The sequence below is a fragment of the Oryctolagus cuniculus genome, chromosome 9 (assembly GCF_964237555.1).
Source record: "Oryctolagus cuniculus chromosome 9, mOryCun1.1, whole genome shotgun sequence".
NCBI lineage: Eukaryota > Metazoa > Chordata > Mammalia > Lagomorpha > Leporidae > Oryctolagus > Oryctolagus cuniculus.
In genome coordinates, this window is record NC_091440.1 from 81,623,471 (window position 1) to 81,644,486 (window position 21,016).

General features: G+C 38.7%; 1 protein-coding gene across 4 annotated transcripts in view; it reads right to left on the reverse strand.

Annotated features, from left to right (window-relative positions):
- Window positions 1-21,016, reverse strand: part of PDS5B (PDS5 cohesin associated factor B) — a 202,544-nt gene that overhangs the window by 103,412 nt on the left and 78,116 nt on the right. For 3 of the 4 annotated variants that reach the window (XM_051831824.2, XM_051831821.2, XM_051831820.2), the window contains exons 8-12: window positions 18,734-18,874; window positions 16,455-16,570; window positions 10,121-10,215; window positions 3,131-3,276; window positions 855-1,006 (exon numbers count right to left, since the gene is read on the reverse strand). In XM_051831824.2, coding sequence (XP_051687784.1) covers window positions 855-1,006; window positions 3,131-3,276; window positions 10,121-10,215; window positions 16,455-16,570; window positions 18,734-18,874 — 650 coding nt within the window. Of the gene's footprint in view, window positions 1-854; window positions 1,007-3,130; window positions 3,277-10,120; window positions 10,216-16,454; window positions 16,571-17,656; window positions 17,794-18,733; window positions 18,875-21,016 lie in introns of those variants that run through there. The other variant, XM_051831825.2, reaches the window with a different exon arrangement.

Below are 21,016 nucleotides of genomic sequence, written 5' to 3' on the forward strand. Positions count from 1 at the left end.
ACTATACCAGGTCCTCCACAGTGCTTAATTCTAAACTTAAGTAAAGGCTACAAATTAATTTTTAAGATTCTTTTGAGTTTTTGAAGTGATCATCATGAAAAACACTTAGTTAAAACACACACCAAAAGAAGTCCTAACTATAATACCAATGTTTGTGTGCTGATATTACATACTCAAATCTGAACATTTCAATTTTACAAAAATTACTATCAATTTTTTTATATAATAGTAACTTAAGGCACTCAGTTTTCTAGGTTCTATACCTCTTAAAATGTTAATATGACCCATTGCTTCTTACTCTTTTCATTTTTTTTTTTTTTGCTTCAAGAACCCTAAGCTGAACCCCCCCTAATAATCCATCAATAAATTCAGACTGTAAAAAGGATTTACAATACTTTTACGTGGCTGAAATCCACCCAAGATTTAACCTTAGCCTGCAGTGGAAACACGTTAAGATGATATTCAGACAATATGTTTTTGTGTAAATGTATAAACTAGTCTTAGCTTTAAATAGGAATTGTTTTTATTTAAAATATCTAAGATAAATCCAAATGGCTTTTTAATTCTATTAAAAAATAAAGAAAAATTAAAATAACTATATGCATTCAAACTTTTAGATATTACTCTGTTCAAAACTAGTGAATGAAAATGAATGCAAAAGCTGTACCCACCCCTGAAGTTATTTGTGCAGTATGTTTCACTTGTGGCTTTGGTGGGAAGGAAACTAGTCATTTACTACCTTTACTATGAAAAACTGAGGAGGGAGCTTAAAGTCATAAAGAAAATAGTTTACAAAAATACCAACAAGTTATGTACTACCCCAAATCACCAAATATATAGTGTCCCTAACTTACCGGTCATCAATACTGTTTTGATAATATATATGCAGCAATTTGTCCTTGATCCATGAGATTTGTTTTGCAGCATCTTTGCCTGCTGCTGACTGTAAAGCATATTTCTTATAAATTTGGGCAAGTCCCATCATGGCTTCTTTGCGTACTCTCCACTTAAAATTAGAACAAAAAAAGTTCTCTTTATAGTATAAAAATGTTTCCATTATATAAATTCAGCAAAGTCTAGTTTTCTAGGTTTTCATTTTCTTTCACTTAATGCAACATATTTTCTTCAAGTTTCAAATCCTGGTAATTGATTTGTAATTACTTATGGAAAAAGCTATTATGTTAATATACCTACTACATAAAGTATAAGAGATATAGAAACATGTATATACAGCTTTAATATCTTCAACCCATCAACTACCCCCAAAACAAAAATAAATCAGAACCTACATATCATCACTTAGAAATAAGAAGGAAAAGCAAGGTATCAAATTTTAAAAAGACAAAACAATAACTGAGTAAACTGTAATTTATCTCTAGGAATCAAGTTCAAGTATATTTTGGACCTTTTTACTGATTAATACTCCCATGAAATATTCAATAAGGAACTTGCATCCCACATCAGAACACTGGTTCAAGTCCTGCCTACACCACACATAACCCAGTTTTCTACTAATGTACCTGGGAAGACAGTGGAAGATACACTATGTACTTGGGTCACTTTACCCCATAAAGGGCACAAGGATGGAGCTGCTGACTTCAACTTGACCCAGCCCTGGCTGGGCACATGAGGATTGAACCAACAGATGGAAACTACCTCTCACTCTTTCCTCTCTCTGCCTGCCCCTGCCCACCTTCAAATAAGCAAATCTTCTTAAAAAGTAAATAAATTCTTCAGGATCATACAGATTTAAGGAAGAAATTCCTGTCCCATTATCTTCTAACCACAATCAGTATTATACTTGGGGAAGAAATTCCTGTCCAGTTATCCTCTTTCCACAATCAGAATTATCAAAGAGGGGCTGGCGTTATGACATAGCAGGTTAAGCCTCCGCCTGCAAAGCCAACATCTAATATACGAAGTCGTTTTTTGAGTTCCGGCGACTCCACTTTTGATCCAGCTCCTCACCTGTGCACCTGGGAAGGCAGCAGAGGATGGCCCAAGTTCTTGGGCACCTATACCCCCATGGGAGACCCGGAAGAAACTCCTGGCTCCTGGCTTTGGCCAGGCCAAGACCCAGCCATTGTAACCACCTGGGAAATAAACCAGCAGATGGAAGAGATTTCTGTGTGTGTGTGTGTGTGTATGTGTACATATATATATATATATATGTGTGTACATATATATATGTGTGTGTGTATATATACAAACATATACATGCACACACATACACACGTCTGTCTCTCTCTATATATATAGACACACATCTGTCCCTCTCTCTAATTGTGCCTTCTAAATAAGTAAAATAAAAATTTTAAATTATTAAAGAGAAAAATTAAATAGAATGGCACAATCAACTTTAAAAGATTGTTAAAATGTTTTAATGTTTAACTAATCAAAGCTATTCACACAGCTACCAACAGCACCCCTTCCAAGTTTCTTGGCTAACCCCTAAATACATCAAAGAATGCCATACTTTCACCAAAAGTACTGTTAAATCTTAGTCAACAGGGCCAATGCCATGATGGAAGGACAATGTGGGGGTGGGGGGTGAATATTCACTTAGGCATTTACTGAGTGCTTAATGTATTCCAGACAACATGGAACATAAGCATAACAAGACACAGTTCTCTCTTCAGCAGCTCACTGATTAATGAGTGGAGCTGCTAATGGGTGTTTATTCACGGTTGGTTTGGAGTTCACAGAACATAGACCAGAAGCAGGCTGCTGCAGCTTAGCTTTACCAAGTTGAAAACATCTTTCACTTTCTATTCTATGTCAATTATATAATACAATTAGCTAAAGGACTACCACATCACACCTACAGAACACCAGCCTGAATGAGAAAAGAACCAACAATATGAGAAGCTGTGACTAAGGCCTTTGCAAAAACAGTTGTACAAGCTAGACATGTGATTACTATGAAGAACTGTTACGTTTAGAATGAGAACAAAAGGAAAAACTAACAAAATTTAATACAACAAAAAAAGTAAAACCTCCTCAAAATGTAACTTTAAATATTAAACTGTCTTCCCTGAAATGGACTTGGAATTTCAGAATTTTTAAATGAAATATTATTAAACATCAGGGGTTAAAAAAGAAAACCCACTCATTATTTAGTCTTACTTACCCGTTTGTCTAATGTCCTCTCTCTCACAAAATTAAGTAAGTGATCATTGACCAGAAGAATGTCCTTTTTCGCAGCTGTAACTATGGACACAATAACATCATGTCTAATAGCTTCCTCAGGGTCATGCGACCGAACTTTAAGATACTCTGAAAGATAAGATTTTCCTTAATCAAAACTGAAACCTTAACAATGTTTTTTAAAAAGTGCATAAGATCTTTTTAAATAAACAATAGCAAAAACAAAACCTAAGTATAAGGTTTAACATTTCAAGAAAATTAAAAGCCAAGAAAAGGAGATATGAAATGAATGAGGAAAAATTCAAAATACCATAGTTACATTTAAGTGCTGACTAGTAAAATCCTCCTCCCCATTTGGTAGGCAGGCAAGTTGATTAAATAGTTCTTAACTTCAGCAGTTAAAAACATAAATGAACTAATTTAAGTATATATCAAATTAAACATTTCATTCTTTGTTTTTCATTTCCATGGATAAAATATTCAAGTCACGCACCACTTTGGGGGAAAAACCTAGAGTACTCCATTTCCTGTTCCTTAACTAGGAAAGCCCTGAATAAAGTTACTGAAAGAATAAACTATTAGCTGCCAACAAACAGGACAAGGACTATCATAAGGCAATCCCTCTTAACTGAGAAAGGCCAAAGGAAAGAAGGAAGAAATGAAATGGACTTTTACTGGAAGAGTTTCTTAAAGTCAAAAACATAGAGTTCACACTTGGCAGTGAGAAAGCTAAAGGAAAACAATTTTTAACAAACTTCAGCAGCAACTAATACATCTTAAATTAAAAGAAGAAAACAGAGAATTGAACAAATAAAATATTATTCATCTTTTTTACAAGCCCATTAAGATAAAATTTGGTTGTTTAGATCTGGATTACTAAAAATATCTGTGCCTGTAAACAAACAATAATTAAAATTTTTTATTTCCTAATCCTCCGCCTAGCGGCGCCGGCACACCGGGTTCTAGTCCCGGTCGGGGCACCAGATTCTGTCCCGGTTGCCCCTCTTCCAGGCCAGCTCTTTGCTGTGGCCAGGGAGTGCAGTGGAGGATGGCCCAGGTGCTTGGGCCCTGCACCCCATGGGAGACCAGGAAAAAAGCACCTGGCTCCTGGCTCCTGCCACCGGCCGCAGCGCGCCTCTGAGGCGGCCATTGGAGGGTGAACCAACGGCAAAGGAAGACCTTTCTCTCTGTCTCTCTCTCTCACTGTCCACTCTGCCTGTCAAAAAAAAAAAAAAATTTTTTTTATTTCCTTCAATATAAACTAACAGTTTAATGAATAATTATAATGCGAACACTGATAAAACAACTGCAAGCCCCACCACTTTGAGCATTCTCTACTAATAAGAACCATTCTAAAAATCAGAAAGATTACATACTGCTAAAACAATTTCTTTTTAAAAAGCACCTATTATCTTAACCTATGCTGATAAATAACATTTTTAGTATTATGATTAAAAATGGAATGTTCTCAAGCTCATTTCTTCACCACGATAAATACAGCTTTATACAATTACTTGTTACAAATGCAGTAATATGTTATTTTATGTGTCACTATGAAATAAAAAAACGGTAACACACCATCAAGTTTAAGATGCATCCTAATTTCCCTAAAACCAGTCATTCATGTTAAAAGGTATATAAATACATACATATATTATATTAAATATATATATATAAAAGAACTATTAACTCAGATACTGCCTGTGAGGAGCACAAGGTAAAGGGAAAGAAAGAAATTCTCAACAGCATGACAAAGCATCTACTAATACTCTTCACCATACTGCTATGTCTCTTACAACTGGACTAAAGACACAAGATAACATCTGTTTATATAACATATATTTATCTCTGATCACTCCTGTACTCTTTAAGAATTTTTTGTAAGGGACAGACAATAAGAAATCATAGCAGAAGAGATTTACCATAATTTTGGAAGGAAGATGACAGGTAAATGCCCTACAAAATGAAAAAGGATGAAACCCAGACAAGAAAGCAAGCAATAAACAAGTTCAGTTTTAGAGTAGAATTCTCAAAATGTTTAGAACTTCCAAACAACAGGAGAAGGGATGATGTCTACAGCTGGAGACATCAGCAGTGGCCAAAAATTTGCATAAGGAGTAGTAAGATCTGTAGATTTTACATAGCCACCTCTTAGCCAATAACAAAGAGGCTGAAAATGAAGACGAGGAAATCTTACAACACAGCAAGTGTTCCATAAAAAAATGAAACCATATACTATCACTATGTAAAGTTAAACATTCAAAGCAATAGTAAAGATTAACATGTTACTGGTAAAAGAATCACATCTAAAGTAATTTCAGATGGCTATGATCAGAAAAATCAAAACACTGATCTATTATTTACATTTTATTTAATATTAATAGTAAATGCTACATTAACGCCTCACTAAAGAGGAAAATACTTAAATTTTTTATACTTTGAAAGAGAAAAGATCTAGAATAATATTGAATTACCACACATCAATTTTTAAAAACAAGACTAATATTAAAAATGGGTATAATTGGGGCCAGCGCGGTGGTGCAGCGGGTTCAAGCCCTGGTCAACAGTGTCAGCATCCCATATCGGTGCCGATTGGAGGCCCAGCTTCTCCACTTCCAATCCAGCTCTCTATTATGGCCTGGGAAAGAAGTAGAAGATGGCCCAACTCCTTGGGCCCCTGTCCCCATGTGGGAGACCCAGAAGTTGTTCTTGGCTTTGGATTGGCACAGCTTGGCTTTTGCGGCCATTTGGGGAGTGAACAGTGGATGGAAGACCTCTCCCCCACCCCTCCATGTAACTCTGCCTTTGAAATAAATAAATAAATCTTTTTTTAAAAAAAAAGTATAAGATTTAAATAGACATTTCATAAATGAAAGAAAGCAGGCAGGCAGGCAGGCAAGCAAGAAGAAGAGAGAATTTTTTACAGAATAACATAAGCAGGAAAGTTCATCTGTAGTAACAAGGGGAGCAGTTAAAGAATAAGAAGAGACTGTTTATGAACAGTGGGGAAAGAAAAGCCAACAAGAGCCTAGAATGAAAGGTATACACCAGCAGGAAATCCTTTATGACCGGTGACCTAACATGAAAGCCAGTTCAAAGAGCGAGCTCTATTTAAACCATATAGGAATTAACTTGCTACAAACTACTACATGTTTTAAAAAAAGATATATATAAAATATATAATAATGGGGCTGGTGCTGTGGCGCAGCGGGTTAAAGACCAGGCCCAAGGCGCCGGCATCCCATATGGGCGCAGGTCTGAGTCCCAGCTGCTCCACTCCTGATCCAGCTCTCTACTATGGCCTGGAAAAGCAGTGGAAGATGGCCCAAGTCCCTGGGCCCCTGCACCCACATGGGAGACCCAAAAGAAGCTCCTGGCTTTGGATCAGCCCAGCTCCAGCAGTTGCAGCCATTTGGGGAGTGAACCAGCAGGTGGAAGACCTCTCTCTCTATCCCTCTCTCTCCTTCTCCCTCTGTGTAACACGTTCAAATAAGTAAGTAAATCTTTAAAAAATAAAAAAATTTCAAATTTTTTAAGTTCCTCAGAGACAAGTTAGACTAAAAATATCTTTCAGATACACCACGCTTAAATACCTTCAAGAACAAACCTAAGAATGATACACACAAGTGAGAAACAGAGAGGGAAAGACAGACAGACCCTGGAAAGCAGATCAACAAGTATAACTGACCAGATCCCAAGTAAAAAAAAAATCCCAAAACCAACAGCAAAGAAATTGGAGAACCAATCCAACATATACCACATATTCTTCAAAATGCACAGGATTGGTACCAAGTCCTTCTTGATCTTAAGGCAAGGGAGATGAAAGATGACTGTGTGAAGACTGAAAAAACACAACCACCCATCTAGATTACCCTCTTCTACCCTGAAAGAAATCTGGAAGTTAACTCTATGAAACATGTACAACAGAGAACCTTTAAACTAAAGGACACGGAACACACAGTGGACAGTATGGGTCATACTCCGAAAGGGGATCCCATGGTAACAACTGAAGTGTGAATGTAGAAATCCACTGTCCTTTCCCCACAGACACAGCAACTAAAACTTTTAACTTCCACACAGAATACTCTTCTCTGGGGAATTTTATTCGTTGAAGAATAAGTGTAAAAAAAAAAAATAAGGGGCTGGCATTGTGGTGTAGCAGGTAAAGCAGCTACCTATGACACCAGCATCCATATGGGTGCCTGTTTGTGTCCTGGCTCCTCCACTTCCAGTCCAGAACATGCCTAGAAAAAGCAGCAGAGGATGGCCCAAGTAATAAGGTCTCTGTCACCCATGTGGGTGCGGTCCTGGCGGTAACAGGCATTTGGGGAGTAAATCAGCAGATGAAAATCTCTCCTCTCTGTCATGGTGTCTTTCCCTTTCTCTCTGTTAACTCTTTCAATAAATAAAAAAATAAATTTTTTAAAGATCTATTTATTTGAAAGGCAGATTTACAGAGAGAAAAGGAGAGACACAGATCTTCCATCTGCTGATTCACTCCCAAAATGGCCACAATGACTGGGCTGGGCAAGGCCAGAGCCAGTAGCCAAGAGCTTCTTCCGAGTCTCCCACATGGGTGAAGGGGCCCAGGACTTGGCTATCCATCCTCTTCTGAATTCCCAGGTGCATTAGCAGGGAGCTGGATTAGAAGCGGAGCAGCTGGGACTCCAACTGACACCCATACGGGATTCAGCACTGCAGGCTGTAGTTTTAATCCACTGTGCCACAGCGCCAGCCCCAAAAATAAATGTTTAAAAAATAAATTGAAAAAAATAAAAATTAAGGGTCCTCCCCACAAATAACCCACCCTGATCATTCTAAAATACAGTTCAGAAACAACAGATCCATCCAAATACTCAGGGCTTTCTAAATAGCTTTTTGTTTAGTCCTCTACGTTAATCATAAACAGCTATAGACTGCCACACATTCGTGGAAAGCTTCTAACACAGAAAATAGACACAAGAGCAAAGAAAAGGTGAGAAAAATCACAGAAGGACATTTTGTGGAGAAAACAATCTCCTCCTTCCCTCACCACAAAAAACAAACAAAAAAAACTGTTAACAGTCTCAGTGAAAATGTTATTTACACAGGAAAAGGATGCTACAGAAAAAAAAAAAAAACCTACAAAGGAAAAGGAAAGGAGGGAACAGGACAAACACACCCACACATAGAGAAGATGGAAAACTGGGAAGGAAAGAGGGGAGACAAAAGAGGAAGAAGAATGGATGGGCCTAGCACCAATACTATACAAAAGCAGCTTACAGAATAAGCAGTGTGGGTGGTTCAGATTTAAGTTAACAGAGGGCTCCCAGTGGGATGTTTCCCCCCAAAAATTCTGAACTAGTGAAAGTACCTGCTGTTTTAGATCAGTTAATAGGAACTCAACATACCTGAAAGTATCACTTGACAAATTACCATTAAAAACTTTACAAAAGAATTAACTTAGGTGACTTTATCAGAACTAACTCAGTAGTATAAAGATTAAGAAGCAATGGTAAGCTTAAGAGTAGATTTCGTGTTAAAAGCAGCTAAAATGGTACTATAAATGGGGAAGGTTTAAAAAAAAGTAAATGAGGGCCGGCGCCGCGGCTCACTAGGCTAATCCTCTGCCTAGCGGCGCCGGCACACCAGGTTCTAGTCCTGGTCGGGGCGCCGGATTCTGTCCCGGTTGCCCCTCTTCCAGGCCAGCCCTCTGCTGTGGCCAGGGAGTGCAGTGGAGGATGGCCCAGGTGCTTGGGCCCTGCACCCCATGGGAGACCAGGAAAAGCACCTGGCTCCTGGCTCCTGCCATCGGATCAGCGCGGTGCGCCGGCCGCAGCGCACCGGCCGCAGCACCCATTGGAGGGTGAACCAACGGCAAAAGGAAGACCTTTCTCTCTGTCTCTCTCTCTCACTGTCCACTCTGCCTGTCAAAAAAAAAAGTAAATGATTGGCCAGCACCGTGGCTCACTAGGCTAATCCTCCACCTGCGGCACCAGCACTCCGGGTTCTAGTCCCGGTTGGGGCATCGGTTCTGTCCCAGTTACTCCTCTTCCAGTCCAGCTCTCTGCTGTGGCCCAGGAAGGCAGTGGAGGATGGCCCAAGTGCTTGGGTCCTGCACCCGCATGGGAGACCAGGAGGAAGCACCTGGCTCCTGGCTTAGGATTGGCGACCGGCCACAGCGGCCATTTGGGGGGTGAACCAACGGAAGAAAGACCTTTCTCTCTGTCTCTCTCTTTCTCTCACTGTCTAACTCTGCCTGTCAAAAAAAAAAAAAAAAAAAAAAAGTAAATGATTAAGTATTAAACAAAAATGTGAGATGTGAGATGGGAGAGTAGTAAGTTAAAGCCATCAAGGGTCCTTCATTGCTCTGCCCAAAAAGCTAAAGTATGATTAACTCAGACTTCATTCAGAGTGGTTGCCCTCTGTAAAAGTAGGAAGTAAATAGTAGTCTGTGAGGGAACCTTTTTTTAATCTTTTAAAAACAGCAAATGCTAACACTTGTGACAAACACATAAGTGGCTTTCAGTCTAAATTTTCTGAACTATTTAAAATCTTTTAAAAGTTAAACAGAATACTATGATACATGATACTCTTTTACTACAAAAATGCAAAGTTCTGTTCTCTTATGCTTATACAGATTTTTTGCTACCTTCATTTAGCATGGTTACATTAATTAACAAATCGATGACTTTCACTTAATTTCTTAAAATACGAAAGAGCATTAGTCTTATAACCTATTCAGGGTCAAGATCCTTAAAATCAAAATGACCGAAATATTTTTAGAATTGTTGTTAAACAAAGAAACTACTCCTGAAGACACCAGCATTTTATGGATGCTTTCAGCTTAAATAGGAACCAGGCTGTAAAAATTCTAACATCAGAGAGTAACTTCACCTATCTCACCAACAAAAAGATTTCCCCCATAAAACTAACTTATTTTCTCCACTGAAGAGCATCTTCAGGAATATTTGCTGTTACAAGCATATAGTACCTGTCAAATCCTTTGCTAAATCAGGATGATTCATGAGACAATGGCTAGCAAATTTCACACATTCCAGGCGGATTGGTACATGGATATCATTAAACCTGACAAAATACAAAGGCACAGAGTGATCTTTAAAATAAGAAAAAAAGACAATTTTTAACATACAATTTATAATAACTTCTCAAATTAAAAAAAATAAACTTTACATAGGAAAATCCAAAATGTTGTCCATTTTAACAAAGCTTTATCACATACCATGTATTTCTATAAATGATCCAGAACCTCCATATTAAGCTAGGGCAATATCCTATGAGAACTATGTAACTTTAAGGAGTCTGTTTAAACAAACAATAGGCTCAAATATAAGAGTGAGAATAACAAAAAAATTCCTGTAGAATTATGCTTCAAATAATATTCATTTATGTAAGTCTGTCCATATATAGCTCAAGAAATAATATATCAATTCTATACCAGCGCTGCGGCCGGCGCACCACGCTGATCCGAAGGCAGGAGCCAGGAGCCAGGTGCTTTTCCTGGTCTCCCATGGGGTGCAGGGCCCAAGCACTTGAGCCATCCTCCACTGCACTCCCGGGCCACAGCAGAGAGCTGGCCTGGAAGAGGGGCAACCGGGACAGAATCTGGCGCCCCGACCAGGACTAGAACCCGGTGTGCCGGCGCCGCTAGGCAGAGGATTAGCCTAGTGAGCCGCGGCGCCGGCCTTCCATCTCTTTTTCTGAATCCTACAAATTGGTAAACAGATCTAGAGATGTGATCATTTTGGGATTCAATTTTCTTTAGCAAGACAATTTTGTAGATGGTATTATATTCCTTCATCAGGAAACAATGATAGAGTCCTGCATTGTAGTGCTATGGGTTAGGCGGCCTATTCCAGTATTTGCAGACATTTGGGAAATATACCAATAGCTAAAACAACTCTTTATCTCTTCGCCTCTTTCCCTGCCTTTCAAATAAATAAAATAAAATAATAAGTTTATATCAGCAAAAGAAAGCACATGATATCCAGTTGTCTCTCAAACACTGATGTTCAAAGTCTACATACATGAGTTTATCAAGTAATACAACAGAGTAGGATTATTATCTTTAAGTATCAACAATATTAAGCCAAGATTTTCCATCTAATATTTCCATATCTTAATTCTATGAATTCAAAAAGGCTCCCAAATCTCATATTACTCAACTCAGAAAAAAACAAAATTGAGCTAATTATAAAGGAGAAAAAAAGCTCAAAATCAGTACCAAATTACTAAAAAAGATTCTTAGAATAAATATTCTATGATTAGAACACCCTCCCACACTGAGAGCTATAAAACCTGGCCAATGTTCCTATATGAAGTTTCCAGAGTGTTTTGAATCCAGGCACTGAATCTTCTGCACTCACCATTTCTCAACTAAAGAAGTATAATCATAAACAGATATAGTAATATGTTATAAAATATGTAGTTCTTAGAACTGGAGACATTAATACCACATGAGTTTATCATTAATATTAAAAGGAAAAAGTACAATGGAAATTTTTCAATGTTGAAATTAGGATTCCTTTTTCCTCCTAAAAAAAAAAAAAAAACTATAAAATTCTGTTTAAACCAAGATGTAATTTTTATATATATTAATGTCTATCTGTACAGTCATGTGCCACATAACATTTTGGTCAATGTAGGACCACCCAATAGTGGGCCCAGAGATTATAATATAGGCTGAAAAATTCCTATCATCTAGTGATGTCATAACTGTTTTAGTTTGTATTAATATACTCAATGATGATCACATAAAAAAACAGTTATCTAATGGGGCGGTGCTGTGGCTCACTTGGTTAATCCTCTGCCTGCGGCACCAGCATCCCATGTGGGCACCAGGTTCTAGTCCCAGTTACTCCTCTTCCAGTCCAGCTCTCTGTTGTGGCCCGGGAAGGCAGTGGAGGATGGCCCAAGTGCTTGGGCCCCTGCACCCACGTGGGAGACCAGGAAGAAGCACCTGGCTCCTGGCTTTGGATTGGCGCAGTTCCGGCCACAGCAGCCATTTGGGGGGTGAACCAATGGAAGGAAGACCTTTCTCTCTGTCTCTCTCTCTCTCTCACTGTCTACATCTTTACCTGTCAAATAAAAAAACTAAATAAAAACGTAAAAAAAATTATATTTCTCAGAACATAAGCCCATTGTTAAGCAATACATGAAAATAAGTTAAATATGTATTTTTCTTTCAAAACATTAAGTAAAAAAAAATAGACTTAAAATTAGAGTGAACAATTGATTTAAACTGATAGAATATTTTGTTCTACTACCCAGGAATTTTCCATTGTATTTAAAGGAAAATATCTAGAAATCAAACTCAAAATGACAATGGACTAATATTAACTTGCCTCATTAAATATTATTGCTGAATTTCAGGCATGGAAAGCCAAGACACTGTGGGAAAAAATGACCTAAATGAAAGATCTCTGTGAGTGAGATCCAAGTGGAAAGAAAGGGCCATCAAACAAAGAGGTATCTTTCTCTGAAGAGAGGAGAGAACTTCCACTTTGATTATGGCCCTGTCTAAACACTGATGGAGTTTGTGGACTTAAAAGGCTTCCACAGCCTTGGCAGCTCATCACAAGAGCCTCGGGTGATCACTGACATCATAAATAAGAGTGTCAGTTGTTAAATCAACAACAGGAGTCACTGTGCACTTGCTCCCCATGCAGGACCTCTGTCCTTAATGAATTGTACTATGAGAGTTAATGGTAAAACTAGTCTTCAAACAGCACTTTATACTTTATGTGTCTGCGTGGGTGCAAGCTGCTGAAATCTTTACTTAGTATAGAGTTGATCTTCTGTATATAGATAATTAAAAATGAATCTTAATGAAGAATGAGATGGGAGAGGGAGTAGGTGGTGGGACAGTTTGGGGGTGGGAGGGCAGATATAGAGGGAAGAACCACTATAATCCAAAAGTTGTACTTATGAAATTTATATTAAATAAAAGCTTTCTATAAAAAACATTATTGCTAAGCTAAATAAGAACTAAAAAAATACTAAGAATCTAGCTTATATTTAACAAGCATTTAACAAAGGATTAGACCCTCACTTAACAGATTAGAAAAACAAGCCAGAAAACTCAAAAATTTATTAATCTCTGGCAATTTTATTATAAAAAATGGGAAGAAAAGTAGTGAAACTGAAATGAATATTTCAACACAAAGAAAACACAATCACAAGCCCAGTTTATGGCACAATGGGTTAAGGTGTCACTTCCAGGATGGCATCCCTTATCAGTGTGCTGGTTCAAGTACTGGTTGCTCTGCTTCCAATACAGCTTTTTGCCAATGAACCTGGGAAGGCCACAGAAGATGGCCCATATACTTCAGACCCTGCCCTCCATGTAGGAGACCAGGACATAGCTCCTGACTCCTTGCTTCTACCTGGTCCAGCACTGCCTGTTGCAGCCATTCAGAGCGTGAACCAGAGGACAGAGAAGATTCTCTCCACACCCCACACCCCCGTTTTGCCTTTCAAAGAAGTAAGTAAATAATAAAATAAAACTTACATCCAGTGGACAAAAGATGCTATTAAAAAGGGGTTGGGGGGCCTGACACTGTGGCATAGTAGACCAAGCCTCCGTCTGGCACCAGCATCCCATATGGGTGCTGGTTCATGTCCCAGCTGCTCCTCTGCCAATCCAGCTCTCTGCTATGGTCTGGGAAGGAAGTAGAAAATGGCCCAAATACTTGCACCTGCATGTGAGACCTGGAGGAAGCTCCTGACAACTGGCTTCAGATCAGCCAAGTTCTGGTAGCTGCGGCCATTTGGGGAGCAAATCAGAGGATGGAAGACCTTTCTCTCTGTCTCTCCCTCTCTCTGTCTATAACTCTATCTTTCAAATAAATAAATAAAATCTTTAAAAGAAAAAAAGGGAATGGAGCCAGTGTTGCAGCACAGGGGGTAAAGCTACTGCCTACAATGCCCAGCATACCATATGGGCACCAGGTAGCTTCCTGGCTGCTCCACTTCTGATCCAGCTCCCTACTAAAGGCCAAAACAGAATATGCCCTAAGTTCTTGGGCCCCTGCCACCCACGTAGGAAACCTGGATGAAGCTCCTGGTTCCTGCCTTGTGGCTTTAGCATGACCCAGCACTAGCTGTTGTGGCTATGTGAGGCATGAACCAGAGGACGGAAGAAGATGTTTCTGCCCCTACCTCTAACTCTGACTTTCTAAGAAATAAATTTCAAAAGGAACGGAAATAGAGGGGCCAACGCTGTGGCGCAGTGGCGCAGTGGGTTGACGCCCTGGCCTGGGGCACCAGCATCCCATGTGGGCGGTGGTGCCAGACCCAGCTGTTCCGCTTCTGATCCAGCTCTCTGCTATGGCCTGGGAAAGCAGTATAAGATGACCCAAGTCCCACATGGGAGACCCAGAAGAAGCTCCTGGCTTCGAATCAGCACAGCTCCGGCCGTTGCAGCCAGTTGGGGAGTGGGCCACTTGATGGAAGACATCTCTCTCTCTCTCTCTCTCTCTCTGCCTCTGCGTCTCTGTAACTGTGCCTTTCAAATAAATAAATAAATCTTTAAAAAAAAAAAAAGGAAAGTTTTTAAATGCTAATTATTTATGGTTCAACTACATTATTTTTTTATGAGGATAATTTGAAGGGGGAAAAATCCTCCCTGTCTCAGAGTAGGTTTCAGACAAAGCACCTACAGTGCTTTAAATATTTTCAAAATCAGGGATCTTTGTAGAAAAGGTAATAAAATAAACTCTTCTCACATAAAAGTAATATATAAACAACCACACTAAAAGTTCTGCAATCATATTCAGAACTTTTGTGTATTATTTAAAAGTATATATGGAACCCAGGATATCATTTCTTTTAACTGAAAAATATAGAAAAAGTCTTTTATTCATACATTCTGTAAATAACCTTTCCTTTCAGTATCTCTAAATAATTTAAATACAACTTTTTTGTACAGGAACTTTATCTCCCAAAAGGATATTTTCAATTGGAATTAATCACTGTTTTGAAATTTTAAATTTTAATTTCACAGTTATAAAAACATGTGAGATAGCATTTACAAAGTATCACCTTTAAAAAATAACTGATAAGGGAGCTGGTGCTGTGGCATAGCAGGTGAAGCTGCTGCCTGTGGTGCAGCATCACAAATGATTACCAGTTCAAGTCCCAGTTGATCCACTTCCAATCCAACTCCCTACTGGTGGCCTGGGAAAGCAGTGGAATATGGCCCAAGTCCTTAGGCTCCTGTGCCCATGTGGTAGACCCGGAGGAAGCTCCAGGCTCCTGGCTTCATATCTGCCTAGCTTTGGCCATTGCTGCCATGTGGGGAGTGAACCAGTGAATGGAGGACCTCCTTCTCTCTCTCTCTCTCTCTCTCTCTCTCTGCCTCTCTGTAACTCCGCCTTTCATTCATTCATTCATTCATTCATTCATTTATTTGACAGACAGAGTTAGACAGTGAGAGAGAGAGACAGTGAGAAAGGTCTTCCTTTCATTGGTTCACCCCCCAAATGGCCGCTACCGCCGGAACCGTGCCAATCCAAAGCCAGGAGCCAGGTGCTTCTTCTGGGTCTCCCACGTGGGTGCAGGGGCCCAAGCACTTGGGCTATCCTCCACTGCCTTCCCGGGCCACAACAGAGAGCTGGGCTAGAAGAAGAGCAACCGGGACTAGAACCGGCAACCATATGGGATGCTGGCGCCACAGGTGAGGATTAACCAAGTGAGCCACAACGCCAGCCCCAACTCCGCCTTTCAAATGAAGAAATAAATCTTTAAAAAAAAAATTACTGACAAGGGCCAGTGTTGTGGCAAAGCACGTAAAGCCACAGCCTGTGAATCTAGTACCCCATACAGGCACCAGCAGTTCATGTCTGGCTGCTCCAATTCTGATCCAGCTCCCAGATAATGGCCTGGAGAAAGCAGCAGAAGATGGTCAAAGTCTTTGGGCCTCTACCACCCATATGGGAGACCCAGATGAAGCTTCTGGCTCCTTGGCTTTGGACTGGCTCAGCCCTGTCCAATGTGATCACTTGGAGATGACCAACAGACAGAAGATTTCTTTCTCTCTCTCTCTCTCACTCCATCCCCCTGTAACTCTCTCAAATAATTAAATCTTCAAAGAAACAAAAAATAAAAATTACTGAGGACAAAATAAGATGGGGAAAAAAAATCATAAATATAGCTGATAATCATCAGAACAGAAAATTTTCAATATATAAAATCCTTCATTTTTATTATTTCAGAGGTCATAGCTTAAATATGGATAGTGTTTTAAAAAGCAACATAGGTAGATATAAACATATAATAGTTTCAAACAGTAAAGCAAAATCATGTACCTGCCCAAGTAGCACTGCCAAAGGGGTTTGTTTTGAGAAGCCAATTCTGAATCCTTTGCCCCAAACATTTTTGCCAGTAGTTTAACAACTTGTAGGCGTTCCTCATTATCATTACTCTAAAACAAAACATAACCATAGTTTTAAATGACGTAGATATTCACAGTATGATTACATATTTTTCCTATGATTTCTTTTATCCTCCACTTCCACAGAAAACATTTCATGAACTTCAGACAAAAAATTACCTAAAAATGCTCAATATACTGTTCAAAAAATTAAGTATCACCATAAATGCTCTCATCATCTCAAATTACATTAAGTAGTACCCCCTAAGTGAAAATATATATCTCAAAGTTTGATTAAATGTTAGAATTCTCTTCTACAATTAAGGTTTATTTCCATTCAGTATCAAATTCAGTAACAAATTCTTATAAAACTTATTCAGGAACTTTAAAAAACTGGTTTTTAAGATGAGACACTGATAGAGGTTAAGACAACAGTAAACAGGGAATTCTTTTTTTTTTTTTTTTAGCTCTTTTTAGAAATACATAAAAGTTAAAGTTTCCCAATAGAAAGGTTAGTTCATCTATACACACCACATTCCTAAAGGAAGTTTAACAACCTAACAATGAATGAAGCCTTCTTCACTCTGCGAAAACTAAATTTATTTTATATACTATATTGCGGGCACCCTGGGGATGAAAACTCAATTACACTGTTGTTTCTGGTACTACTAGTAAATGACATAATGGTTAACTGAATGAGCCAGCCACAAAACTAAACTGAAGTAATGGCAATCAAGTCTATCAAACAGCACTAATATTCAAGGTGCTATTTAAAGCACTATACAAAACTTTTTTTTAAATTTTAAGCCAATGCCTCGACCTACCATTGAAAAGCCCCTACAATATAATTTAATTCATCTCTATTATTCCTTTCTTTATTCCTCTAAAAGATCCTTCTCAGGCCACACTGTACATAGATTCATTCCTAAAACTCAGAAAAAAACAAAAAAATGAAACAAGACTCCTACACTCTGCTTTCAGAAATTCTGATTCATGTGGTCTAGTTTACTGTCTAGACATCTACTTGTTAATAAAGGCTCTACAAAGATTCTAATATGCAGCCAGGAGTGATATAAACTTACTTACTACTACCTCCTAATTCTTTGTGTTCAACAAATTCACCCAGCACCTTCCTACCTCCATATGCTTCTGCATGCTGTTTCCTTTGCTTCAAGTGTATGCTGTTTGTATCTCTTATGACAATTATAATATCTGGCCTCTTATTAGATCTGGATTTTTTTTTCCTCTTCCTCTCATACTAGATGTTAAGTTTGCTGAAAGCAGGGATGATAATTTCCTTATTTTTATATTTCTCAGAGTATATAGGAAAATGCACATAGCATTTATTCAACATTTTTACTAGAGAAAAGCAAATAAGTCAACAAATAATTAGAGGTGTAACTACTTCCTGCCTCATCAAAATCACTAACCACATTTAAAAGGGGACAGGGAGGCCAGTTAAATGAATGATTCACTTGAGAGACACCAAAAATATACTCCAGGATAAAATAATTATCTACTGGTTATTTGGGATATTCACATTGCAAGTGTGATTTGCTTTGTTTTTGAAAGAGATAAATCAAACTTTTTAGCAATAATAAATACTGGATGAAAATCATAAAAATTTTTCTGCAGGTGATATTCTGAGATCTGCCCAAGATTAGTAATTGTAAACCAGCTTTACTTAATCTTCCTGTAATGCTATGAAAGAGAAAATGTATTATTACCCCATGTTGTAGATGAAGCTCAATTTTACAGCATAATTTAATGTCAAGGAAACAAGGGACATGTTACCAACAGACTCCACAGAACTACGCAAAAGCAAACTTTCAACACAGATAACTTAAAAAAAAGCATTTTATACTATGCAAATGATGAACCCTTTTATGGCCCAGTCAAAAGGTCAAGGAAACTGCTCTGAACTGTACCCTGAAAACATAAATTTGATGTATCTCTAGGACCTCAAAACTTAATTAAATACTAGAATTTATCTGGGAAATACCATCTTCCCAACACTTATTATGCAGGTACTATCTGAACAAGGCACCATGCTAGGCACTGGAGAAACAGAAACAGGTAAGGCACAAACATGAACATAACTAATGGTAACACAATCCCTCATCTGTTACATTCAGGTAAAATTACTGTAAGAATTTAAAAGCCAGCTCCTTGCTAACCCAGTTGACAAAATCATGTTATCTTTACAATAGTTACCTTTAATTTAAATTCAAGTTGGGGTAAAACAGATAGCAGCAAATGACTATCAATATTGTAGAGCTCCAAAATTAAGTCAAACACATGCTCTGACAAATCGCTGATAGATGTCTTCCCAAGCATGAGAACCTGATTAAAAAACTTTTGACAAGAAAAGAAATGTACGGTTAGTAGAAATATCATGTATAAAATGCATTTCCAAAAATCTTAAGTCAAACATGGCATAGCAAAAAATTTCCAACAGCAGGTAGGAAACCACTACATTCCATTAAAAAAAGATAAAAGGAGGCACACATAATATACACAATAAAAGAGGTAACTTTCACTGATTCATCAATTAACGTATCAATAAACAACTTCCAAATACACTTTGCTCCCCATTAATGTTATTTCCTATATTTTATCCTGTATTATATTATCTGTGTATGTCTGTGATAGTTAATTTTAATGTCAAATTTACTGAATGAAGGGATATCTATAGACCTGCTAAAGCCATTATTTCCAGGTGTGTCTTCAAAAGAGCTTCTGAAGGAGATTTACTCAACAGACTGAGCGGGGAAGACCTACCCTCAATGTGGACCGCCACCCTCAATGTCGACTATGACTAATACAGCACCTTAATCTCCTCACTCAATAAAATCCTTAAGGGCAAGGGACCACACCTTGTACACCTTAGCATATATGGAAGATAACACCAAATAAAACAAAGCCTACTTACACTTAATAGTGGGAACCCATCCTGTTTTTTTAAATACATAGCTTTAAATTTTAATGCAAATTTTATTGTTTTTAACATTATAACAATATGTAAACATCTATAAGGTTTATGACAGTAAGCTACATCTTTTCTGCATAATTTTAGTTCCTGTGTTATTTAAGTGAAGTGTTCTAGGTCTGTACACTAGTATAAACAATCTAGCCACAAAGGAGAGCAAAGAACAAATTCTATTTTGCTTTTCTTTCTCTATTAGTTGTAAAAATAACTTGCTATTCTTTTTTAAGACAGGTAGAGTTAGACAGTGAGAGAGAGAGAGACAGAGAGAGGTCTTCCTTTTTCCGTTGGTTCACCCCCCAAGTGGCCGTAGTAGCGTGTAGCAGCTGGCGCACTGCGCCCGCCCATCCGAAGCCAGGAGCCAGGTGCTTCTCCTGGTCTCCCATGTGGGTGCAGGGCCCAAGCACCTGGGCCATCCTCCACTGCACTCCCGGGGCACAGCAGAGGGCTGGACTGGAAGAGGAACAACCAGGACAGAACCGACACCCTGACAGGGACTAGAACCTGGGCTGCCAGCGCCGCAGGCAGATGATCAGCCTAGTGAGCCACAGTGCCGGCCTGCTATTTCTTTTTATTTACCCATTTTTTGAGAAAAGAATTTCATGACATCAAAAGTTAAATCGCTATTCTGGTTGAAAATAAAGTGACGTATTTGTTTCTATTCACAAATTCTCTCCTATCTAAAAATCAGTAAAGTAAAATACCCCCAATTTACCTTTTCATAATAAAGAACAATAAACCTTTTCAATCTGGCCACCATGGTGGTTAAACTACCATCATCAGTTGGAGAAAAACTTACTTGAAAATTTTAAAGGGAAAAAAGTAAAAGGAAAGGCAAGCGTTTGGTGCTGTGGTTACCATACAGCTTAGGAGAGCAGCACACACCCCACAGTGGACAGGGTGCCTGGTTCCATTTCTGGCTCCTCCACTCTATTCCAATTTCTTGCTAATGCATACCCTGGGAGGCAGCAGATGATGGGCTCAAGTACTTGGGCTCCTGCCACCCACATGAAAGACATGCACTGAGTGCTGGGCTGCTAGCTTCAGCATGGCCCAGCCATGGCTGTTGTAGGGCTTTGGGGAAGTGAACCAGATGACAGAATATATCTTTCAAATAAAATGATAATAAATAATTTTTAAATCATTCCAATTTAACTTCTTACAAATTCCATTAAAACATTTACTGGGGGTGGGCATTTGATCCAGTGGTTCAGACACTGCTTAAGACATCCATATTCTATACAGAAGTGCCTGGATTAGAGTCCCAGCTCCAATGGCTCTTTGCCACATTCCAGTTTTCTGTTAATGCACACCCTTGGAGGCAGTGGGAGATGACTCACGTATCTGGGTCCCAGCCACCCACATTGGAGACATGGTCTGAGTTCCCAGCTACTGGCTTCAAGCCCCTGGAAAGTGAATCAGCATATGGGAAATCTCCGTCTCTCTCTCTCTCTCTCTGCTTTTCAAAAAATTTTAAAAAACAAAATATACTGTACACTTATAATCTCCAA